Source organism: Melopsittacus undulatus, chromosome Z, assembly GCF_012275295.1.
Source record: "Melopsittacus undulatus isolate bMelUnd1 chromosome Z, bMelUnd1.mat.Z, whole genome shotgun sequence".
NCBI classification, from domain to species: Eukaryota; Metazoa; Chordata; class Aves; order Psittaciformes; family Psittaculidae; genus Melopsittacus; species Melopsittacus undulatus.
The window spans coordinates 26004236-26028284 of record NC_047557.1 but is presented as its reverse complement, the minus strand read 5'-3'; the positions used below and the strand labels follow the sequence as shown (position 1 = coordinate 26028284).

Genomic DNA, 24049 nt, shown 5'->3' with positions numbered 1-24049 from the left:
TAGGTACATTATCTGTATATTGCATGTATATTAAACATACATATCAATAAACTACTAATAATAAACAGGTAAAGGGATCAAATTCTGCTTTTTGTTTCCAATGACAGTAGGTGGCATTGCAGTATTCATTTCCATATATAACCACTAACTCTAACACATGGAAGTTTTAATGTCCAAAGATTACAAGACTAGAACAAATCACAATAATCATCTAACCTGATGTTTTAAGCCCCCTGATGTCCTGATCACTGTTCTGCTACACCTAAGGGAGACTGAAAACAGTTGTACAACCATATTAAACAATTATCTAACTAACCTCACTGAATCCACCATCTGGCTGTAGCAAGAAAGGTTGTGTGTCTGGAGTTGGGAAGAAAGTGGTATAAGAGGCAGTGGAAGAAGACAGCCCACAACAGAGGAACATGACAAGACAACAGAGACTAGACTGTGAAATGCTATGAAGCTTGATGAGGACTATACTGACTACAGGAAATTGAAGAGCGTGATGCTGCACACCCAGAAAGTTAGGTATAGGGACCACAGTGTTGCCCAGTACAGCAAAATCCCCAGGCATTTGCCCGTGTAGCGTATCAGCTCCTGCTTCGTAGCTCAAGTGGTTTGGCCCATGAACCCCTGGGGTTAGTTGTGGCAGCTTTAAAGCTCAGTTTTCTTAATTTTGTTCCTAACTATCTTCTTTACAGGTTTACAGAAACAATGCTTTCCTATTTCACACTACTCAGTCACCCATCATTATTAGGGAGACCACTATCTGTTGTATGGTTTTAGAACACAATAAACAAAGAAATATATGCTAGATCTAGCGAAAGTAGTTCTTACTTTATAAAACAGTAAAAAAAGTACTTGCACAATGCCCTGTAACTTTATTCAGCTTTTAGTGAGGAATTTTTCTGAAGTAGTTCAGAAACTTCTGGTATAAGACTGTTAAGCTTAGAAACTTAAGTTTCTTGTCTAAGTCCATTAACAGCTGCTGCTGGTACAGTGGGTTGTTAAGCCACAGGTACAGCTGTGACACTCCTGCTGGCACAGTTGTTTTCATTTCAGTGTAGACTGCTGCACCAGCATGATTATGCTCCTGCTGCTATAGACTGTCTCACTCTAAGGGGGTGATTCCATCACATCAGTAACAGTATGCAACTCTTTCCTGTGTGGCTGCACAAGTTTTATGAGTGCGTTGTGATATAATTAGACTGGTGTTTCCTGTTCTGGCAAAGAACTCGAGCTAAACACAGAAACTGGGAGATTTACTTGCCCTTTTTGCATTATACGGCAAGATTAAGAAAGAAGAGAGAGCTGCCTGGGAAAAGCAGACTCATTGCACATTATGATTCCAGAGAACAGTGGAGGGTTTTCCATGGTTTCCCCCTCACCACTGCATAACCCAGGTGCTGACAGAATTCTCGTAATCTTCCACAGTATTTTAAGATGTTTGCCATCCCTGTCTTCTTGTTCTCACTGCAGTCACAGGTTACCACCCTCCAAGCAGGAGGAAGACAAAGAGAACATGTTCCACCTTTCAACTACAGCAGTACAAAGTTCAGCATCAAATACTTCTCAACATATTCAGCAGGACTTTCTGAACCAGTAAGTCTGATAATCTTTGTATTGCTGCATGTCCTCAAACTAAAAAATAACAAAAAAAACCCAACCCCGCAAAAAAAAAAACAAAAACAAAACCAGAGAGAGAAGAGAATCCTTTAAAATAAAGCCCTCAAACAAGTGAACCCAATAAACTCCACACTCACTACCAGATTAGACCAGCTTTTTATACTGACCAGGGTCTGTCCTGTTATCCTTGCTGTGGAACATGGTCATTGCTTCCAGATTCAAAGCACATACACCACGCATAAAGGCTTTCTTCATCGTTGCTTCATACTCATCTCTTTCACTGTGCAGACGCAGAACCTCAGATTTTGTTTGTTCCAAAGTAGCAGTTAGCTACAAATGAGAGTAAGGAAACATCTGCCTCATAGTTCTGAATGCAAACTACATGCATATTCCTCAAGTAGCTTTAAAAGTCACTATTTACAAAGATACGCATTTTACTTCAAAATCTGTTTCACCAGAAATGAAGAGCTACTCATAATTTCTTTATACAGCAGCATATTATTTTACTAGAGAATACCAAGAACAAAAGTGCATTCAAAATGACTGTCAGATCCTACCTAACCAGCTAAGCAGAAATCTGTCTTGCAAGTTTAGAAGTTAGGCATCTGGCACAAGCTAGATTTCTGCAAGAACATGGATTTACTCAAGAGAAGTGTTCTTAGAAAACGATTTAAAGCATTTGTAAGAATAGTCATCAACAATCTCTCTCTTCTAGACACCATAAAAAGAAAAAAATACCAACCCTAAAAATGTTGAGAAAAGACAAACCAAGTCACCTATGTAACTCACTACTTACTGGTTTTGTACTGGTAAGACACATTTGTAAGCCTGTCCTTAAAATTCCAGGATTAATTCCTTGTTAAAACAGAAAGCATTTAAAGCATATCTTTCAAAACTTCATTTACTTACTGTGTACCAATGCACATGTGGTAACTTCACGTTAAGCACTGAAAATTATTTAACAACTTTAACTGGCAAGTTGAAGGTAAAAGCAAACTTAGGTTCAGTCTCTAACAGAGTAGTTAATGTAACAAAAAAACCCCACTGTACTCATCATGATCATTCATAGTAATAATGGTCTTCTACTTCCATTGTCTTCTTTAGTGAGACCTCTGTAAACACACAGTCAATATTGAGTGTGCTTTCAGAAAACAAAATACTATCCTTACTGACAGGCAGATAGAGATTTATCCGATTTCAGAAAGAAGGCAATTTACTTCACCTGTGAGTGCAGATAAACATTTTATACCAGATGCAAGGGGGAAAAAAAAACAAACCAAAACACAAAAAACAACCAAACAAAAAAAACCAAAAACCTCAACTTATTTACATCTAGAAATCATAATGGAGATCTTAGATCTCAGACACTCTTGGGTACTTGGGAGCTCTGTTCTGGAAACTCCTCACGTTTTTCAAGTTTGCTGAGAAAGAGATACTTTGGATGGATGGGAGACAGGGGAGTGAAGGAGAGAACGAATGAAAAAAAAAACCCTGATATTACCTCTGCAATTTTGGCTTCATAATCATTGGTGAGCTGAACACAGACATCTTCTGCCCTTAACTGACAGGCTTTTGCTACTTTTTCTTTCCATTTTTCCTCACTATGAGAGCGCCATGCTGTCCATACTTTCTTCATCAAAGCTGTGCGGAACTGTCTGTCTGCTATTCTGTTTGCATATTCCTTAGGAAACAAATATAACCACATCATATACAAGTTCATGTTTACTAAAAATTTAAGTACCCAAGAGAGTGTGGATGATTGTTTACAATTTATTACACAGCCTGCAGTAGGAACACCTAAACAGAGTTATATGTGCTGCAGCAGAGCGGTACGAAAAAATAGCATCAGCAACTCAATGTTTCTCCCTGCACTGAAGGGTTACTGTCCCCAGTATCAGAAACCAAATTTTAGAACTCTCAGATTCCACAAAACATTGTTTTGACACTTAATCAACAACCTCACATATACGATGTAACCACGTGTATGTAAAGCCATTTACAGGGTATGTGGGACAACTTGATTCACTGCAGGAACAATATATAATCTGCAGTCACAAAGACTGCAGATGATTAGCATGTAACACCAATATTTATTAAGTTCAGACTTCAGGATGTTTTAAAAAGTCCTTATAAGACAATTCTGGTTTTCCTCTATTTCAAAATAGTTGCCAGAAAATATATTTCAGCATTATTTTTCCAAAAATGAATTATAAAAAATAAAAAGAGCTGCATATAAACTAGACTCAAAATTATGCGTAAATTACAAGATGGAAAGGAAAGAGAAAAGACTATCCCTCTTTGCAAATCAGTCGAGTTTTGCATAACGTCAATGAACTTGAGTGCAACCAGGAATCTGTACCTGGAATGGGAAACGTTTGCAGTCTGAACATGTGATCCTTCTTTTCTGTCATACTTCATGTAGTAGACTGCTTACCATTAGATGCATGACACAATGCTCAACATTTTGTGTTACTAGCTCTTAACTACTTCAAGTTCTGACTGTGAGAAAAGAGGGCAGCTGAAGTTTTAATTGTGAAATTGACTTCTTCAAAAAACATGATAGTGTATCATATCACTCTCCAAATATTGAGTTTGAAATTTACATAGAGATTCCCTTGGCACCAACTTGAAAGTGTAGACTATGGTGATTTGCTGTGAGCTGATCACAGTAATTGGGGCAATATAAGACAAGTACAGGTTTGATTTCTTTCCAGAGAGTATCCTGACAGCAGTAGCCTTTTTAGAATTGATGTATTCAAATTGTTATTCGACACTGTCAAACACACCAAAATAGAAACATTGTCACTTTTTCAAACTGTAACAGGAACTGCAGCAACTCTGACCCTTTTTTGTACAGAAGTTTCATTTTCATAGTATTTTTATTTTGCTCACATACCTCTTGTTTGGCTTTAATATGCTGAATCCGCCACAGCGTAAAGTTTCTCATCAGTTCTATTTTCTCCTTTTGCCTCTCTAATGCTTTGGTCAAGTTAATAATGACCTGCAAAAATATTAACACTATTTCAATAGCTATGATCATTTTAAGGTCAAACAGAATCTATTGTATGCACTGGTTAATTTTCACTTAAAACCACGTGTGTTTAACAGATGCTTTCTACTCATCCTTCCCCTTACTCTAACCGAGCAAGAAACAATAATCAAGAGTTCAAATCAGAAGTAAAATTCCTGTGGCTTCAGCTCTCAGACTGTACCACCTAAACGCTTTCACTGTGTAGCTTTAAGAAAAGCGCAACTAAATTGTTACTTCATCCTACATCTGCAGGTTTCTGTGCTATGTTTTAATAATTAAATGTTACTGTAGCATAACGTTAGAAAAATCACTTATTTCACAGATGATTTTGATACATCATACACATTTATATTAAAAGTTTGTTTTAGTGCTTTATTAATTAACTGAAGTGCAACAAAATCATTTATCTGCAGAAATCTTATCCAATTGTCTGAACAGATTTAGCAAGCTAAGGAGCTGCCAAGAACTAGAAAAGTCTGATCAAGAACTGTTATAATGTTTAAAAGTTCACATCAGAGATATCATATAAGCCTATAGCAATCAAAACATTTGAGAGGCAAGGTGGCCTACCAGACAGACAATGCAACTAGGGACTTTTACCACCTATCCCTAAATATGTTTTAATTAGCATACAGAAACAGCTGAAGTTCCCTGATTACAAATTATGCCTGTCATGATGCAAATGGGGCACACCAAACCACTGAGTATTTCTCTGTATTTTTGCCTAACTTAAACTAGATTCTGCCATCAAGTCACATCTGTGCAACTCTAATGGGCATTAGTGAACAATTCTGGGACTTCAGTGAATAACGTGAAGTTATTTCAACTACCACATTAAGACTATGAAAAGCAACATTCTATGCTATTTGATAACATATCTTGATATGTTATACTGCATATGTTACATGCAATTATTGAACATACAATTAAATGAATTACACTTAAAATAAAATTTACCCTTAAATCAACAGTTATTTAGCAAACAGTTACAGAACTATTTTGTTTCAGGATGGAATTTCATACAGTCAGACTGTGTAATGAAATATTACTAGCAAAAGCTTGGTTTCGTTAATGTGTCTACAATATCAGTCAGAAACAAATGGAAGATAAATTTGATACACTTAAAGCTGATTAATCTCTAGATTTCTAGAATGAATTCTTCACATTACTGTATGTTGATATATCTAGTATAAGGCTTTTTCTCGGCTTAAAAATTACCAATTTTACCATTTTGCATTTTGGGAATAACTGAAGTCTCAGCTATATAAGTAACAATGAATTTATCTGGAATTAAAAGTAAATTTGCATTTCAAGAGATCACTAGGAAAATAGAAAGCAAATTAGTATAATAACTTACATTTGAAAATATGTCATATACTGACATAAAACATTAACTTTTGACACTGCATACCTGTTGATACACACTAGAAGTCTTGGCCTAAATCCATGGTCCTTGATTAGTGTATTTTTGCCACTTGTGAGACTCACAGTGTGAAAACAAGAATCTACAGTATTCGTAATACTTGGGAGGCTGATGGATTCAGCTTATGCTCATGTAAGAATACAGCAGTTTTGGTAATAAACATGGTGTGATAAATGGAAGCACTGACACCTATTGATAAGGTGATGGCAATAATAATTTTCTATTGAGAATATGTTTTTTTTTTTTGAAACTGAACTATATTATTGGCTGAAGAACTGATTTCTTGGGTACCAGAAAAAAATTACTGCTTTCAAAGTATCATCGCGAATTACGCTGCATTAAACGTGAGTGACAATGATATCCAACAGAATCAGGTATGCTTCAGTGGTATACATTGAAATAACTATGGTTCTGCACATGTGTACTTAAATAATATTATACTCATCCTGTTCTTGTAATGTTACAATATTTGTATTTTCTTAGTCTAAGACTAGACTGCCAAATGGACACAGAACATCAGCTTTCTCCATACTTAATTCCTTTGATGCATTTTTTTATTAGAAAAAGGGTAAACAGAAATTAAAAAAAACCCAACTCTAAGAAGTGTTCTTAAGTACAAGGTTAAAAATTCAAGATAGCAATAAGAGGGTTCAATTATGTTATGTGATTGAAGGGCTGCCAAAATTTTGTGTGCATTTCCACAATTGTAGTTAATTATGAAGTTGTTGATATTGCTGATAGCAGAAAACCCCAAGGACTCCAAGCATACAATCCTATGAGTCTGTACCAGTATATAATTCCTAAGAATCCTAAACCAGAGACTCTTTAAACACTTAGGAGACTGCTGCCTATTTAAAATTCAAAAAAACAACCCTAAATTTGAAAAACTTAAGACTTTTAAAGTCTTTAAAAAGAGCTAATGGACTCATCTAAGCATGAAATAAATAAGGAACAACATCAGACCCTAGATTTAAGAAGCAGACAATACAAAATATGTATATACAACACGTTCAGTATCTTAAGTCTCCACTGTTAGTATGGACAACATTATTAGCAACAATGATTCTTATTCTGCTATACATTCACTTCTCTATGTTACTTGCTGCAAGAATAATTTTGTTCAGAGATGGACCCAAACATTCATCAGTGTATTTTTAAAAACAGGGGAACTGCTGAGTTACAAAATTGTATTACTACCTCATCTTTCCTGCCAATAGAGATTTCATATGTACGCAGCAACTCCTTCAGGTTTGCCATCTCATTGCTCAATTGTCTCACATGTGAAGCATGCTTCTCTTTTTCTTGTCTCATTTGAAGCTTGTGGTGTTCAATCAAACTAAGCTTCCATTTTCTCAGTTCAGTCAGAACATTTGTCTGAAAAGTTAAAGGAATTACAGCAGCACAATTAATAAAATTATTCCCTTCTCCCCAATCTTTAAAACTTAAAACACTTAGCAATTAAGGAAACATAAACATTTACAATGATGCCTTCATTAGGCAGGCTGTTTATTAACATTACCAGACACAGTGAACTATTGCATATATCTGAACATCCCTAAAGGAGAAAGTTATTCCAAAGTTCTTGAAAGAATATATTCTAGTGCTTATATGCAATACATAACAAAGAAAAATACCCTTTCCCAGTGCAATCACACTGCAACTTTTCCTGCAGTCTCACTTGTTTTACAACACACTAACATCTGCATGTGATTTTTAAGAAATAAATACCTTAAGACTTCCACTCCAAAAATCAAGTATGTTTTCTATTTGAGTTACTTTTTCATCAGGTAAAGTTAATTCAGTCACTAAGGTCTCATTGATTTCTCCTGGACTGTGCGTGGACCCTTGTGAAGAAGTCTCTCCCGAAAGAGCGGGGTGAATTTGTTCCATATCGGCCTCAGAAGGCTTCTCCACTGATACTATGACTAAAAATGAAACAGAGAATAAAGGATTGATACTCTGGAAAGGCTGCACTGTCTACATTCTGGATGGAAGTCAGAAGCCAGGCATTAAGAAAAACAAAACAACCTAAAAATATTTATGCCATCAGATACCTCTTCCCTCATGTAAAACAAAACAAACCTAATTCAAATATATGCTGCCAAGATACAAGTATATTTAAATCCACAGTCCCATCATAAGCTGAAGTCAAATCAAAACTACCACTCCCCCTACAGAACAGAATCTTCTAATCTGATTCCATTTTAAAGAGGATAATCACAGTAAGTACCAAAAAATTAGCATTGCCAGAAATAAAAAGCATCTCTCTCAGGAAAGACTTCTCATCGGTTAACACTCCTGGTCAAAAAATGAAAAACTTTAGCCAGTTTCCTTAATGAGACTGTAAATTCCTGAGGTCAGCAGCCTTCCTTTGTGGATTCACAATGCAACCTGTGGATATAATTCAGTGTTGGTATGTACCTGCATCAATTTTCTTACAGCCTTCAATTTGCTCAGATAATTAGATTTCCAACTCTTTTAGAAAGGAAATATCTACTATGAATTTATATAGTGCCTTACACAATATGGCCTCACTTTCAGGTGCAAGAAAAATTAATTCATGTCCAACACCAAATGGGCATGTATTTGAGTTCCAAGTGGGGGGGAGGGGGGAAGATGTCTAAAATAGATAAATTAATATTTAAGTAAATAGAAGAGATCAAATATTGTTTCACATTTACTCATTGCAGAAAAATTATTGAGTTGACAGCTGAATGAAAAAAATTGAAAAGGAAAGGGATTACCAGATTCCTGGTGTCAATAACAACCAGGACAACTTCAAAAGAATACTCTTCTTCTTTCATAAGTGGAGAGAGGAAACCTACAGCATGTTAGTCTTCATTTCTGGAAATGAATGTCTGTACAGCTGTTTCATAGTGGATGAGTACTATTCTTTGGTACAAGCATAAAGACTTAATTGTTTGTCACAAAGCAGTATTTTCTAATTTATCCAAGGCCAAGCCTGATGTTTGACACTCAGTTACTGTCACTGTTAGGTCTCCTTGTCCACAGGAAATGAGAAGAGCTGTCTGACTAATACTCCCTCCCCCCATGAAGTAGGCTGAATTGAAACTATTACATTCATCCTCCAAAACAAAAAGGAAAAAAGGAACGACTGTGATGTAGAGAGTTACAACTGCTTTTTCATGTTTCTTCCACTGTCACACAGAGCTACACATAAAATTAAAACCCACTTGAGCTAAAGAGTTCTGACCTACCACACCATTTCTATAGACCCTACCACATTACCTCAGGAGAAGACTACAAAAAGATTATTCCAAATCCCACTGATATATTATGATCAGGCTCTAGCTTTTTGCAATTGTTTCTTCTGCATACGAGAAAAACATTGCTTAGCTAATGACAGAAATTGCTTATTTTTTTGCAAGTAAGAATCTCAAAAAAATATGATATGATAGACAGATGACCCAGACTACCTGAAATATATCTAATTTCAGTGATGAGGAATCTGGCTGTCCTTTCATAACATAAAGCATTTGGCAGTGCTACTACTGTCAAATACTACTCCCAGTTCTTCCCTTTACCACTTGTTCCCATTCCTGCATGTCACTGTGCTTTTCCTTCAGTTGTGATGTTGCTATAAAATGCATGGTCATTTGTGTTTATTTTTAAACTTTTACTATTAGTTTGGATTAAAATATACCCAACTGACAGAACACAGTGTGCAAGATATTCACAAAGTAAAATCCAGAACGAAATGTAATCAATAAAAATAGGATATTAGACTGACAACAGCCACAGTCTGAGATCATATTACTATACATTCACCACCCCCTTCCCTTAACCCTCCCTAAATACAGATTATGCTAACCCAGCCTCCACTTTTCTCATTTACCACAGGATGTATCCTTCACTGAATCCACTGAGTGTACCTCATATTGTTATGTACCTCATAAGTGTTACATATTTATATCATCATCTTACATACTTTATCTTGGCCTTCCAGTATTGCCATAATTTTCTAGTTGTATACATAAAACTTAATTCTTATTCCTAATGCTCTCCTTCTGTCACCTCTATTCCTTCCGCTGCATTACATGATGACATTCAGTTACAGCTCCCTAAGGTACCAAAGAGATGAAACCATTTGGATATGTTCAAGTATAAAAATATACTTCATTAAACCCCACCTCACAAGCGTGTCAAGGTCCCTCTGGATGGCATTCCTTCCCTCCAGTGTATCAACCGAACCACACAGCTTGGTGTCATTGGCAAACTTGCTGAGGGCGCACTCAATCCCACTGTCCATGTCAGCGACAAAGATGTTGAACAAAGCTGGTCCCAACACCGATCCCTGAGGGACACCACTTGTTACTGGTCTCCAGCTGGACATTGAGCCATTGACCACAACTCTTTGCGTGCGGCCATACAGCCAGTTCTTTATCTGCCGAGTGTTCCACCTATCAAATTAATGTCTCTTCAATTCAGAGACAAGGATGTTGTGTGGGACAGTGTCGAAAGCTTTGCACAAGTCCAGGCAGATGACATCAACTGCTCTACTCCTGTCCATCAGTTCTGCAGCCCCATCATAGAAGGCCACCAAATTGGTCAGGCAGGATTTCCCCCTAGTGAAGCCATGCTGGCTGTCACCAAGCACCTTGTTGTTTTTCATGTGCCTTAGCATGCCTTCCAGGAGAATCTGCTCCCAGATTTTGCCAGGCACAGAGGTGAGACTGACTGGTCTGTAATTCCCCGGGTCATCCATCTTCCCCTTTTTGAAACTGGGGGTTATATTTCCCTTTTTCCAGTAGTAGGGAACTTCACCTGACTGCCATGATTTTTCAAATGTGATGGCCAGTGGCTTAGCGATTTCATTCGCCAGCTCCTTCAGGACCCACAGATGGATTTCATCAGGTCCTATGGACTTGTGCACGTTCAGGTTCTTAAGATGCTCTCAAACCTATAGTGGGCCTAAGTCTTCATTCTCACAGTCCCTGCCTCTCCCTTCCAAGACTTGGGTGGTGCAGTCGGAGCCTTTGCCAGTGAAGAGTGAAACAAAGAAGTCATTAAGAACCCCAGCGTTCTCCAAATCCAGGGTAGCCAGTTCTCCCGATAGCTTCCGGAGAGGGTCCACATTGTCCCTACTCTTTTATTTGCAAGGTACCTATAGAATCCCTTCCTGTTATCTTTCATATCCCTAGCCAAACTTAATTCTAACTGGGCCTTAGCTTTCCTAATCTGGTCCCTAGCTTCCCGGACAACATCCCTGTATTCTTCTCAAGCTGCCTGTCCTTGCTTCTACCTTTTATAAGCCTCTTCCCTCTAAGTTTCCTCAGAAGCTCCTTATGCACCCATGGAGGTCTCCCGGTCCTCCTACTGCACTTTGTTCTAGTTGAGATGCAACACTGCTGAGCTTGTAGCAGGTGATCTTTGAATAACAACCAAGATGTAAGACATCTCTTTCCTACACTGACATGATGTATTAACATTTTAAACAGCAAACCTATGTTTTTATAAAGCAGCAGAACACCAGAAGTTTATTTATACTATATAGCTTAACAGAGCCATGGTGGGGCCATGTAAATATTCTTTTTGTCTTAGTCTCCAAGAAGATCAAGAGCACCTTTACTGTTTTTAACCATTTTACAAAATTTTGAAAGAGAAACCATATTTTGCAAGGTGCTCCTCTTTGTAAAGATAGTAAACATCTGAGTGTCTGTAAGTAAGAGGAATACGTGGTTCCTTGTAATGAGCAATACATAAAACTTCAGTGTAAACTTTTGATCACCATCAAGTATAAAAGCATTTCTTTCCCTTGTCTCTGAACAATTAAGTACAGCTTGCAAATTACTATCCTATCTGATAATACCTTGTATATTAAGAGAGAACTCTATTCAAATATTTCAAGAGAAGCAATCAATGGAATGTAAGTTCACCATCTCAGATCTGCTTCACACCTTTAGGCAGCAAAAAGGAACAGATTTCATAGGCTACATGTTTGGCCCCAGCAAAAAAAAAAAAAAAAAAACCAAAACCAAAACAAAACAACAAAAAGTAAGAGTTCTCACAGCATTAGACAGAAGACAGTGCTGGCTAAGATCTTCTGTTCAGTCAAGTATGATAAAATAAATAGAACACAGTCATCTACCAAAACCCCCCTCACACAAGCCTGGTGTTTTGATTCTGATGTTGTCATGAACAGCAGCATCACACCCCATAGATATTCCCTTGCAAAACAATGCTCCATTCAAAATGGGAGACAAAACTGTAATCAGATAGAGCACCAGGGAGAAGACCTGAACTAGAATTTGCTCCATAATATATAATTCCACATTGCTGTGTTTGGAATTTTCTTCTCTCCATGTAAGAACAACTTCTCAGGCTGAGAAATGCTTCCAGCAGCTGATCTGAACTGATCTGCAATTCAAGAGTTTTGCAAGTGTATTTGAATCCTGACAATCTCCTACTGTGAGTGATCAACAGCCTCCCATAATGGAAGAAGATTCAAAAGAGATGAGATAATAATGAAGCTCAGAGAAGAGTGACAAGAGAAGCTCAGGGAGTGATAACAGCTTTACTGAGCTTTCCTCAACACAGGGATGGGCAGAAGGTGGCCTTTGCTTTTCATAAAATACTGTACCAGTCGAGCAGATCAACTGGGTGTGTAAGTGGCTTTAGTTAACAAAAATGTACAAATTCATTCCTGTGCTAGCCAAAGGAGCTTGGAGGAAGTTTTGGCTCAACCCAACACCATATGAAAACTGAGTAACCAGCAATATGAATCTTCAACCGAGCAACATGACTTAAACCCACACGAATCCTTCCCAGAAACAGGGGACACCTCATATCTTGATGGCTAGTGTAAAGGGAATGTAACAGTGATCTAACTGTATATTAGGATTACTCTATCATGCTGTGACTGTTCACTCAAGACTTGCTCAGATTTCGGCTAACACATGCTGAGGCCTGGTATATCCTGGAAGCAGTATCACCATGTCAAGGCAAGAGCAGCATGTAGACAGGATATGAAGGACAGAAAGGCTGAAGGTAATTACACAGCCATTAACTACTGCAGCTTGCTATCTCCTGCTGCCATAACACCTTGCACAACCTTGCCGGGAAGTTCCTTCAGACTCCACTACCTTACAGAAATAGTACAGACCAACCTTTTAAGCTGAAAAACATAAATACCTAAATTTACCCAAAATACTTTTAAACCATATCCAGCGAGACTGCTGAGGCTTTTGTGCTCCCTGCTGTGATACTGGGTATGCTGCACTATGATGAAGAAGGAAGGATAAGCTTTCTCTCTGCCGTTCAGGCAGGTGTTCACAGAGGTGTGAGCTATGAGTTGCAAGTTACGAATTGCAGAACCTGTGAGTTATTCTAGTTTCTTGTTCCACATCTTTGTTCTTGCTCAACATCTTTGTTGGTGATAGGGACAGTGGGATAGAGTGTGCCCTCAGTACATTTGCCAATGACACCAAGCTGTGTGGTTCGGTTGATACGCTGGAGGGAAGGAATACCATTCAGAGGGACCTTGACACATTTGTGAGGTGGGCTGATGCCAACCTCATGAAGTTTAACCATGCCAAGTGCAAGGTCCTACACCTGGGTGGGAGCAATCCCAGGCACAGCTGCAGGTTGGGCAGAGAAGAGATTCAGAGCAGACCTGCAGAGAAGGACCTGGGGGGGTTGGTTGATGAGAAACTAAATATGAGCCAGCTGAAGTGTGCACTCACAGCCCAGAAAGCCAACTGTATCCTGGGCTGCACCAGAAGGAGCATGACCAGCAGGTCGAAGGAGGTGATCCTGCCCCTCTACTCTGCTCTCGTCAGACCCCACTTGGAGTATTGTGTGCAGTTCTGGTGTCCTCAACATAAAAAGGACATGGAACTGTTGGAACAAGTCCAGAGGAGGGACACGAGGATGATCAGAGGACTGGAACACATCCCGTATGAAGACAGGCTGAGAAAGTTGGCCTATAAGGATGCTGGGGAGAGACTCTTCATTAGGGATTGTAGTGACAGGACAAGGAGTAATGTGTTCAAACTTAAACAGAGGAGGTTTAAATTGGATATAAGGAAGAAATTCTTTACTGTGAGGGTGCTGAGGCACTGGAATGGGTTGCCCAAGGAAGTTTTGAATGCTCCATCCCTGGCAGTTGTCGTGGTTTAAACCAAGTCTGCAGTTCGCTCACTCACTCCCCCCCTTGCTCCCCCAACTCCCAGAGAGTTAGGAAGGAGAATCCAAAGAATGTGGCCCCCACGGATTGAGATAAGAACGGTTTAATTGCTAAGGCACAACACAAATCACTCCTGCCATTACTACTACAAATAATAATGATACAGCCAATAACAAGTGAAGAGAATACATCTCACCAGCCACCGACCCATAACTCACCCCACCCTGCCCAGCTGAGCACCGACCAATACCTCCTCCATCCCCCCAGAGCTCCAGCCCTTCCAGGTCTCTCCCGGTTACATCCTGGGCATGACGCGCTATGGTATGGAATACCTCATTGGCTAGCCTGGGTCAGGTGTCCTGTCTCTCCTTCCTCCTGGCCTCCCCTCCTCCCTGGCAGAGCATGAGCTCAGAAAAGGCCTTGAACAAGCTAAACAACCGAGCAATAATTCAAAACATGCTTGCTATCAAGCAACTGTTTTCAGCCCAAAAGTCAAAACACAGCACTGCACCAGCTACCAAGACGGAGAAAAATGACTTCTACTGCTCAAACCAGGAGAGCAGTGTTCAAGGCCAGGTTGGACAGAGCCTTGAGTGACATGGTTTAGTGTGAGGTGTCGCTGCCCATGGCAGGGGGGTTGGAACTAGATGATCTTAAGGTCCTTTCCAAACCTAACTATGCTATGGTTGTAAAAACCTCATGAGCTGAAGGATAAGTGAATTCACATGCCAGACTAGTCTGTATGAAGTGGATTGAGCCCTTGTTTGATGCATTTGCTTTCTTTCCTACTGAGTTTAAAAAAGAGAGTTTAATTTATAGGGTATGCTGACCTGAAAATATGAGAGATCCAATGAAACGCGAAAAATGCTTGCACTGCGATTTCAGTATATTGCTGTATCACTTTGCTAAACCAAGATCCCATGTAACAGCAAATATCTTCAGACGAGTAAACTGGTACTAGAAGACTAAAACCCTCTTCATGTGCAGGATCTAAAGGAACCTCACCAGAGTACTGCACTCTTGACAGTAGCCATGGAATGTTCTTTGGCTGTGGAAATCACAGATAGTTTAAATCTTACCATCAGCTGGATCTGTATACAATTTTTGATACCTTGAACTTATATAACAAATGAGGATGTTTCATTCCCCTAATCAAAACATTTTGTATCATAATTTTTTAAACACCAAGCAACTGCTCTCATTCTAGGAGTGCAGGAATACCTATTATTATAGTGGAATTTCTGTGTTTGAATGTTCAAGAGTAACTGCCATAGTACAAAATACCAGCAGCTTCTATTGATCTGATTTCTTCTGCATCTTGGTACAATTCCCACACAAGATAACTACATTGGATCAGTTAATAAAATTCAGTATGTAAAAAGCAAAATGAAAAGGTTGCCCTTTAAACTTTTCTGTTGGAAGAAGTTTTTCTAACATTATTCACATTCTAATGCCAGATTTACTTCCGATACAGAATATTCTCTCTCCAAACCTCTATTATCATGCTTTAAATGATCTCAAAATCATGCCTTCTACCTTTCCTAGCCAGTCTGATATTCAGAAGAACAGCCACACTAATTCTGCATGGGGAGAAGTTGCAAATATGATGTCTCTAAGGACTAAAATTATCAATTTGTTCATAAAAATTATAAAACATTTCTCCTTTTGGAAGAAAGGTACTAGCTTGAGTGTCTGAACATATCCACTGCACACTCATTGTGGAAAGATACAGAACGTTACCAATACTACCTCTCTCATTTTAATCACATTCCTTACTTTAAGAGCCTGTTGCTAGATAATTTTTTTTATATTGTATTAATGTGAGTTAACTAAATGGCAGTTGACAGCCTACCAAGACTGCTTTATATTCTAGTGAAAACAATGTGCAATTTAAGAAGATGGACTGGTTTTCACTCATAGCTCTTTTGCTAATATGAAATGAACAACTTTCAGTGTCTGCACTGTTCCTTGCAATCACACTAGCCAATTTTATTTAGCTCTGATCAGCATGGCCAAGAGTTCTTGCATACATTGGTCATGAACAATATTTACTCCAAGACGACAATTAGTGCTATACTTACACAGCACTTCAAAGTTGCTTCGTCTTCAATAATAAAATTATCTACACATTTTATACTTCATACTCATTTCAGTAGTAGAGATAAAGCCATTCTGATGAGTCAAGAAAGAGGAATGAAAATTGTAGGTAAATGCTTTTATCATGCAATAGCATGACAAAGAATATAAGTTAATTTAAATTCAGTTCTTCCTGATTAAGCTAAACTCCCCAGTAAAGAAATAACGCAGGTATGATTGTTAACTATTTCTTCTGAAGCAAAATTAACAGAGCTTCCTTTATCAAAATGCTAGGGAAAAGCAAACAACATATAACCATAAACACCATTGTTACTAATGCATCACATGACACTAAGTTTATACAGTCTAAGTAATAAAGTAAAACTGGAATAGAGTGACTGAACTAAAAGAGTGAGAACGATATTAGTGACGTAGTCACTACACAAAGACATTTTAAGGTAACTCTTACTTCCAAATAAGTGTATTTTAAATACTCATTTATCTATCATGGCAATCAGGTAGGAGCAAAAAACAGTTTGATGATGTATACTGCACCTAAGGGCACCTCTTTTTGCATTATTACTCCAGACACTTTAAATATCTGCATCACAAAACACACAGAACTGTCATCTGAACAATACTATAATCTGAAAGTGATGTCAGAGACCCCTTCAGTGAATATGCTTTCCTAAATTTCTTCTTGTGCAAAATGCAAATGTATTACATATGAGCTACATGCATTTTTCAAACAGAAGCTATTAGAAAAATTAAGCCAAAACATTTCTGTCCTTGTTCTTTTAAGCTCAACACATAGCTTTGCACATACTACCTGGAGTCTTATGGAGAATGGCATCATCTGATTCAACTGAAGATCTGCCACTAGCTCTCAGATATGAAGCAGGTTCTGACCTCTTCAAGACATACTGGTCAAACTTCGGAGTCACTACAGTGTAACGAAGCAGCTCTTCATATTCATCCTGTCCCAAGGTGATGACAAATAATTATAAAACTACAACGACTTCTAAAATCTAGGTTTATGTAGGAATATACAAGAGTATATATGTGTTTGTAGGAGTGGAAAATGTTTTAAATAATTTTGGGGAGCTTTTTAAATTATTATCATGGCTAAACGTAAGAGGATCTCCCTTAAAGCAGTAAAAGCAAGCTGTTTTCCTACTATGACTATAACAATTTACCTTTCTCCGGTTTCATGTTCATTCTGATTACAGCTAGATACACTGGAATAATTACAAAGAAACACTTTGCTAGATGCCAGAACTGGATACTATAATAGCCATCTTAAACAAAAGCATGAACTATGAAAAAAAATGAAGACAAAAAAAGTTCCACATCATATCAGCAATTAATCACCTGATATTATTTCTAAGTACTGCTATTACTGCAAAGGAAAATATGTATTTTTACAGGCATGGCAAAGATGCTACAGAACACAGTCACATGCAATATTTGAGAACGTTACAATTTCTTTGTTGTGAATTCTAAAACCAATCATCAAAAGATATTTGAGTATCCAGTATTTTCTTTAGATTGGATATAATTATTCTTACCTTGTATTATGAATTTTTAAAATTATGTAGGTGTATGGAACACATATATGTAAGTAACAGAAAAGCTTTCCTATTAACAAGTTATAAACCAATCTGTCTGGTGCACAGCATTATACTATGTATTGAAGTAAGCCAATTAACATTTTTTTAAAATTGCCTAATTAAACAGACTTTTAGAATAAAAGTTCAGTGCAAAACTGTGAACAAGCTGTATTATAGTTCAAACATACAGACAAGTAATTAAAAAAGTTAATTAAAAAAATTAAAAGTTTCAGCAGTTAAATGCTGAAACTGATCAAAGCCACTAACATTTGGGAAAAAAAGGCCAGTTGGAAAGTACTAAACCATCAGTAATCATTCTTCCTTTACTTAATTCTATCATTGTATTTGTACTGTTTTAGTCTTAAATAATCTTTAACAATAATGCTGCAATTGGAATACAAGATTGACCAATAGATTTCAAATAAAATTAATAATATATCTTTAATTCACTTACTGTTTTTGTTCTGCTTAAAACAAACTTTAAAGTCAACCATAAAAGTCCTATTAGAGCATAAAACTAGAGGAATATAGTCCAAGGCTTGAAGGTCAGTTTTGATCATTTAATTCACACTACCTTGGTTTTGTAGAAGTAAATGAATCAGTGTTGCAATGAACAAAGGGCACAAGAGCATTTAAGAGGTTTCCTTTTTTCTTTTCTTCCTTCATAAAGCATTATAAAAACCTACAGATGCTGCTTAGCATTTCTCCTTAGAATTACAATCAAATTTACTACAACATGAAAAGAATGGATTGAATGGACAAAGTCTAGCACAATTCAATTATAAGTAAATGGAAATTCTCTAAGAGCTAGTGGATTCATTTTATAAGGAAAAGATAATTCTGGTCTCTAAAAGCACCCAAACAAAACAGAAGTTCCTTCAAAATTATGCAAAAGGAGTAGAGTACTTCTCTGTCAACATTTGTATTGCTCAGCTCTGGCCTCGGCGTTCTTCTTTTACAAGTCTTCTGTGAGAAGCAGGTAAGGACCTTGGGCTTGTCTGGATTGGACAAAAGGAGGCTGAGAGGCAATCTCATTGCTCTCTACGGCTTTGTGAGAAGGGCAAGCCGAGGAGGAGCTGATCTCTCCTCCCTGGGATACAGTGACAGGATGCATAGGAATGGTTCAAAGCTACACCCAGAGTGCGTTAAGACTGGACATTAGGAAGCATGCCTTCACCAAGAAGGTGGTCAAACACCAGCACAGGCCTCCTAGAGAGATGGTCAACGACCCAAGCCTGTCAGTGTTAAAGAAGCATTTGGACAATGCCCTTAATAACATGCTTTAACTCTAGGCCAGCCCTGAAGTGGTCTAGATGATTGGTCTAAGTTACTTCCACCCAAAATATTCTGTTCTATTCTAGATGTGTTCTCAGTTGTGAAACAGTCAACAAGGTGGCCTTAGAAACTCCTTATAAATCAATCACATAATAAAAAAAAAATCAGTCTTTCAAAATTCATGACACAACACCTTCATCTTCATTGTTTTCTGTCCGCAAAAGGCTCTGGAAACATGGATGGATTACTGCTGCTGAACAAAGATCAAGAGAAATTATCCACGAGATATGATCACAAACAGAAGCATATGAACTGCAGAAATGAACTGCCCATAAACAGGCAGTTTAAAATGGACAAAAGCTAATCCACATGAAGAAAATATCTGAAGAAATACACTTAACAGTGCTTCTGTATATGCCCAGAAAAAACTTTACTCATAGATGTCACTGATCAATCTCTTGTTTTGATAAGAATTTTCACATAAATTAAAACTGCACAGAAGGGAATCCAAGTGAAGATATTTTAATCCCAGATTGGTTTTACCTAATTTTCTTTTCACTAACATTTTTCTTATTTTCCTGTGCACATAAAATGAAAGAGATGCAAGGTTTACTAGATTTGCTCATAATTACCCTTTGACAAATAAAATGCAATGACAGTGAACCAAAAGAGGTTGCCTCTTTCCTACCTGAAGATCTGAAGAAACAGAACTGCCCCGAACAGTGTCTTTTGGCAAAACAGGACTTGTACTTTTCTCCTCATCTGATGACATTCTGCACAAAGTTAGTCTATAAAACAGTAGAAGCTGAACTTCATTTTTCAGTTCCGGTATGGTTACTGTATTTTCATCAACATTTCTCTCAGGATAAAAGAGATTCTACTGTAGAAACTGCATCAACACCCATGCTGTGGGCTAAACTGATCGTACATTTTCATTATATAATGCTACGTAGAAAACTGCCTGACCCAGTCGACACTCAGAATACTTCCACTGACTTACAAAAAAAAAAAAAACCACAATGGAAGACCCAAAAGCAAGAATGTTTTATTTTATTTTACATGGACTGAATAAGTTTAATACCTAATGCTTCATGACAAAATTTCACATCAACAGTACATGAAAGACATTGTTAGAGAGAAAAAAAAACAAAGCCCACTAATAAAACATGTATCAAGAATAACTGAAGCCTTAATTCACAGATACATTTCTGTGTCAATCCCTCCTTCTTATTCACACTGTATTGTTTTAGAGATTACCATCTTATTTCAGTAAAAAATTCCAGTAGAGTGCTACAAGAATGACTCAGTTACAGTATGACTTTTTTCCCCCTTGAACTACCTGAAGTACTGCCCAAGCTGCAGTGATGCCCTGAACACTCCAGTTCAATAACCTGAAGCCCTCACTTAGTGGTCAACATCACTATCCCTCCACTTTCTTGACTCCTCTTGCCTTATAGGCCCAGGAAGACAAACAGACCTAGAAGAACAGGTAATGCTTTAGATTCTGGTAAGGTCAATCATTCCAGCAATTTCTAAGCAAGATAGTGAGGTATTCTTTGAACATTTGGGAAGCAGATGACATAGAACTGATAAGAAACTTGAAGACTTTCTGAAAGATGTATGTATCTTTTAATCTACAGCAGCCTTGAAAAGGTCTTTCAGTGAAGAACTGAAGCTCTTGTGATAGGACTTGGTAGGGTTCTATCTCTAGAATGTATGGGGAAAATCCTAGAATGTATGCGGAAAAAAGAACTCTGAAGGGTACTTGCAGGGAATGGAAGAAACTATAGAATGAGTGGGAACTGAGTACTGAGCAATATTACTTTGTTAATGAATGAACAGCAGAGTGTATAGTTGGCTGATGCACATGTAAAACAATCACCAGACACATTGAGGGGGGAGTTGTCAGCCGAGAGTAAGTTCAGGAAGAGGAATACCATAAATAACCAGAAGAACTGACTGCTTGTAGAATGTAGCAAACAACCATGCGATGAACATTTATTTTTAGAGAGACCTTTAAAACTATCAATTATAATATTTCCAATTGTTTTTAAACAGATGCATTTTCTGACATGCTATTTTTAGATTGCTAGTTGTACTGTCATTAAATTGGCAGGAATAGACTCCTTAAGCATCATCATAATTTTTCAAAATGTCACAAAACTCACAATAGTTCTCTATACAGGAATACAAATGGAAATAGTCTTTCTGTTCTGTGAGTTATTCTACAGGCTGATTCTTCCTGCACCACAAAAGCTCTCTGCCACAGATATCTACACGTTTCAGAATGACAAGTTTGTTTCTGTGCTTAGGATAGACACTATAAAAATGGTATAAAGACAATTTTAAATGCTGAGATTTCCTAGAGTCCAAGGTTCAAAAGATGTGATTACCATTGCTTTACTCCCTGTTGAGCCCTAATATAACAACCATGGCTTTTATTACAAAATATGAAGTCTCGAGGAGGTTTACTAAATATTGCTGTATATTGGTCTGTAGATGAAATACTAAATAGATAAGAAATACTAGCTTCCTCATCTCTTCCATTTTTGTTGTCTCCTGATCTGATTATTTTCATTTTTACTTCCGGCCCAGAAATCACTCCCTATCTGTTCCTTTGGCATTGGCCTCTATACCTAATCAAGTAACTATAACTAGCACCCCTTTCTTTAGTCAATATATTGTTTTAATAGCCAAAATATAGTTCTTCACTAATCTTAAAAAGTCAGCTTCAATTCCATATGCCTTTGCACTCATATAGTTTCTCAAACTGTGGGTCCTGAATAATATAAAAGTCATGGAGGTATGAAAATGTGCATTCATTGGGGTGTGAGGGAGGGAGGCCAATATAGCACTTACAGGAATTAAAGTCGTATTTATAGCCATAAATTACAGACACCATTCTCTTCCCTTCTCAGTCCACTTAAAAAAGTAGTAAACTGCAACAAATTCTCCAGAGAAACAGGAGGGCAAATGGACTTTCATGTGAAGAGAGATAAATTCAAAGAAGTAAAAAAGAAAGGTTCCTTAAAAAAAAACCAACAAAAAACCAAAAAAAAAACAAAACCAAAAACTGAAAAAGTTTGTCCAATAACTGAAGATCACTGTTCTGATTTCTATTTTCACGTTTTTGAGATCATGCCCTGACACTCATTCCCATGTATCTAGTTCTCTGATTATCACTGAAACTACTCTTAAGTTTGTGGTCTTCCAAAATTCAAAAGCTTCCTTTCACGAGTGATGCTCTCTCTCCACTCCACACCACTTTCCCTCTAAATCTGAAACTGCAGCTTACCTATCTGACATAATATAAAATCACTCACTGTCGCCTCAAGCCCTGTCTATTTGCCTCCTCTTCCCATCCCTTTTCTTTATGTTCGGGCTTTCCTCATGTTTATTTTGCCTGTACGTACCTCTAACGCTTGTATCCAGAGCCTAACCTTGCAATCTGATTATAGCAACATTCCAATGAAAATCACAGTAAACCAAATTCTAGAAATCTGCTTATGTACAGAACAACAGATTGGATTACTACAGTAACTTAATACACTTCTTTTAACCCACTGTTTACAGACATCTTTGCCATGTGATGCTATGTATAACTTGTCTGCTTTGATCTCCGTGAACAAGCACAAAGTTTGAAAAAAATACTGAGTAAGCTTCTAAGAGAGAAATTAACAGATATTAAGTAAGAAACCATCTCTGAGTCAACAATGCGATTTGCTAGCTGAAAGCCACTATATGGTGAGAGAGTGATAGGAGCATCTTTCTGCTTACGATATTGTTCTATTATTACTTGAGCATCTGTCAAAACACGTATCTGGCTTCATTAAAGAAAAATTCCTGTTAACACCCGTAGTTTCTTTCAAATCGTAAGCATACATCTACAATGTTAAGACTGCTACTTTTGGAAAAGGAGACAATTATAATGATCTTTGACCTGACTCACCATGGCTGCTCCCATCCTTAGTTTTGAATTACTTGAGCTGTGCTCAGGATTTTTGCTTTTGGGTTTGTATTTGACTAGAAGTGATGCTTTCCAAGTAATTTAACAGTGCCGTCAGATGACTCAACAGCTATTAAACAGAACTACTCATCTCCCAGCACACACAAGACATGCTATTTCCCTTTCACTGTACCCCCTTGCAAAGCAGCACTGCTCAAGTCCTCATTTTTAAGCTTCTCACTGCAGCATCTCTGTAACCATACTACAGCTGCCATGTCAGCTAACAGGACGCGGCACAGTCACACAGACACCTGGAAGGCAGACGAGTGGAGGGCCAGGTGGGAGCACAGTTCCGCAGGTGAATAGAAGACCTTTTTACAGGGCATTTAAGGTAACCAGCTCAACTACCCGGGGGCAGGAGGTGCCCACAGACGCCCTTAGTGAGTGGTGGTAAGCTCGGGCGGGGATGAGAGGGGTTGCCAACGGGTACCCCGCCAGGCAGGAACCCTGTGTTTATGGGGACGGTGCTGTGTCAGTCACGGCACCCCCGGCCGCCCACCGCCGCCCCTCTCACCTGCGGACACCAGCGACCCCGGTCCACCGACCGAGGCGGTTCAAACTACCGGAGCGAAGAAGCACGCCTTTGATAGGCCCCAGGCGTGCTTACAAACTACCCTCCGATTCGGCAGTTTGTCGGCAAATCAGCCAATTAAATTGCTCGGCCGGGGATGGGGGCGGGCCAGTCCGTCCCACCGCCGTCCCTCTTCCGCGCTGCGGCCGCTCCGCCTCCCACCGCCGCTGCCTGCCGGTGGCTGCCGCGCGCTGATTGGCTGCCGCGCTCCCGCGGCTGGTGCGCGGGCAGCAGCTGGCCGTTAGCGGGGGCGGGAGGGGCTGCGCGCGGGGCGTGTCGGCGCAG

The 24049-nt window shown here is 38.4% G+C and overlaps 1 protein-coding gene across 3 annotated transcripts in view; it reads right to left on the bottom strand.

Moving 5' to 3' along the window:
* POC5 (POC5 centriolar protein) overlaps positions 1-23779 on the bottom strand; it is a 28904-nt gene extending 5125 nt beyond the window's left edge. For 2 of the 3 annotated variants that reach the window (XM_005142012.2, XM_031042738.1), the window contains exons 1-8: positions 23708-23779; positions 19876-19975; positions 17132-17279; positions 7809-8005; positions 7278-7454; positions 4523-4627; positions 3128-3307; positions 1794-1956 (exon numbers count right to left, since the gene is read on the bottom strand). In XM_005142012.2, the coding sequence (XP_005142069.1) occupies positions 1794-1956; positions 3128-3307; positions 4523-4627; positions 7278-7454; positions 7809-8005; positions 17132-17279; positions 19876-19959 (1054 nt within the window). In that variant the 5' untranslated portion in view covers positions 19960-19975; positions 23708-23779. The remainder of the gene's footprint in view (positions 1-1793; positions 1957-3127; positions 3308-4522; positions 4628-7277; positions 7455-7808; positions 8006-17131; positions 17280-19875; positions 19976-23707) is intronic. The other variant, XM_031042739.1, reaches the window with a different exon arrangement.
* Positions 23780-24049: the final 270 nt, after the last annotated feature.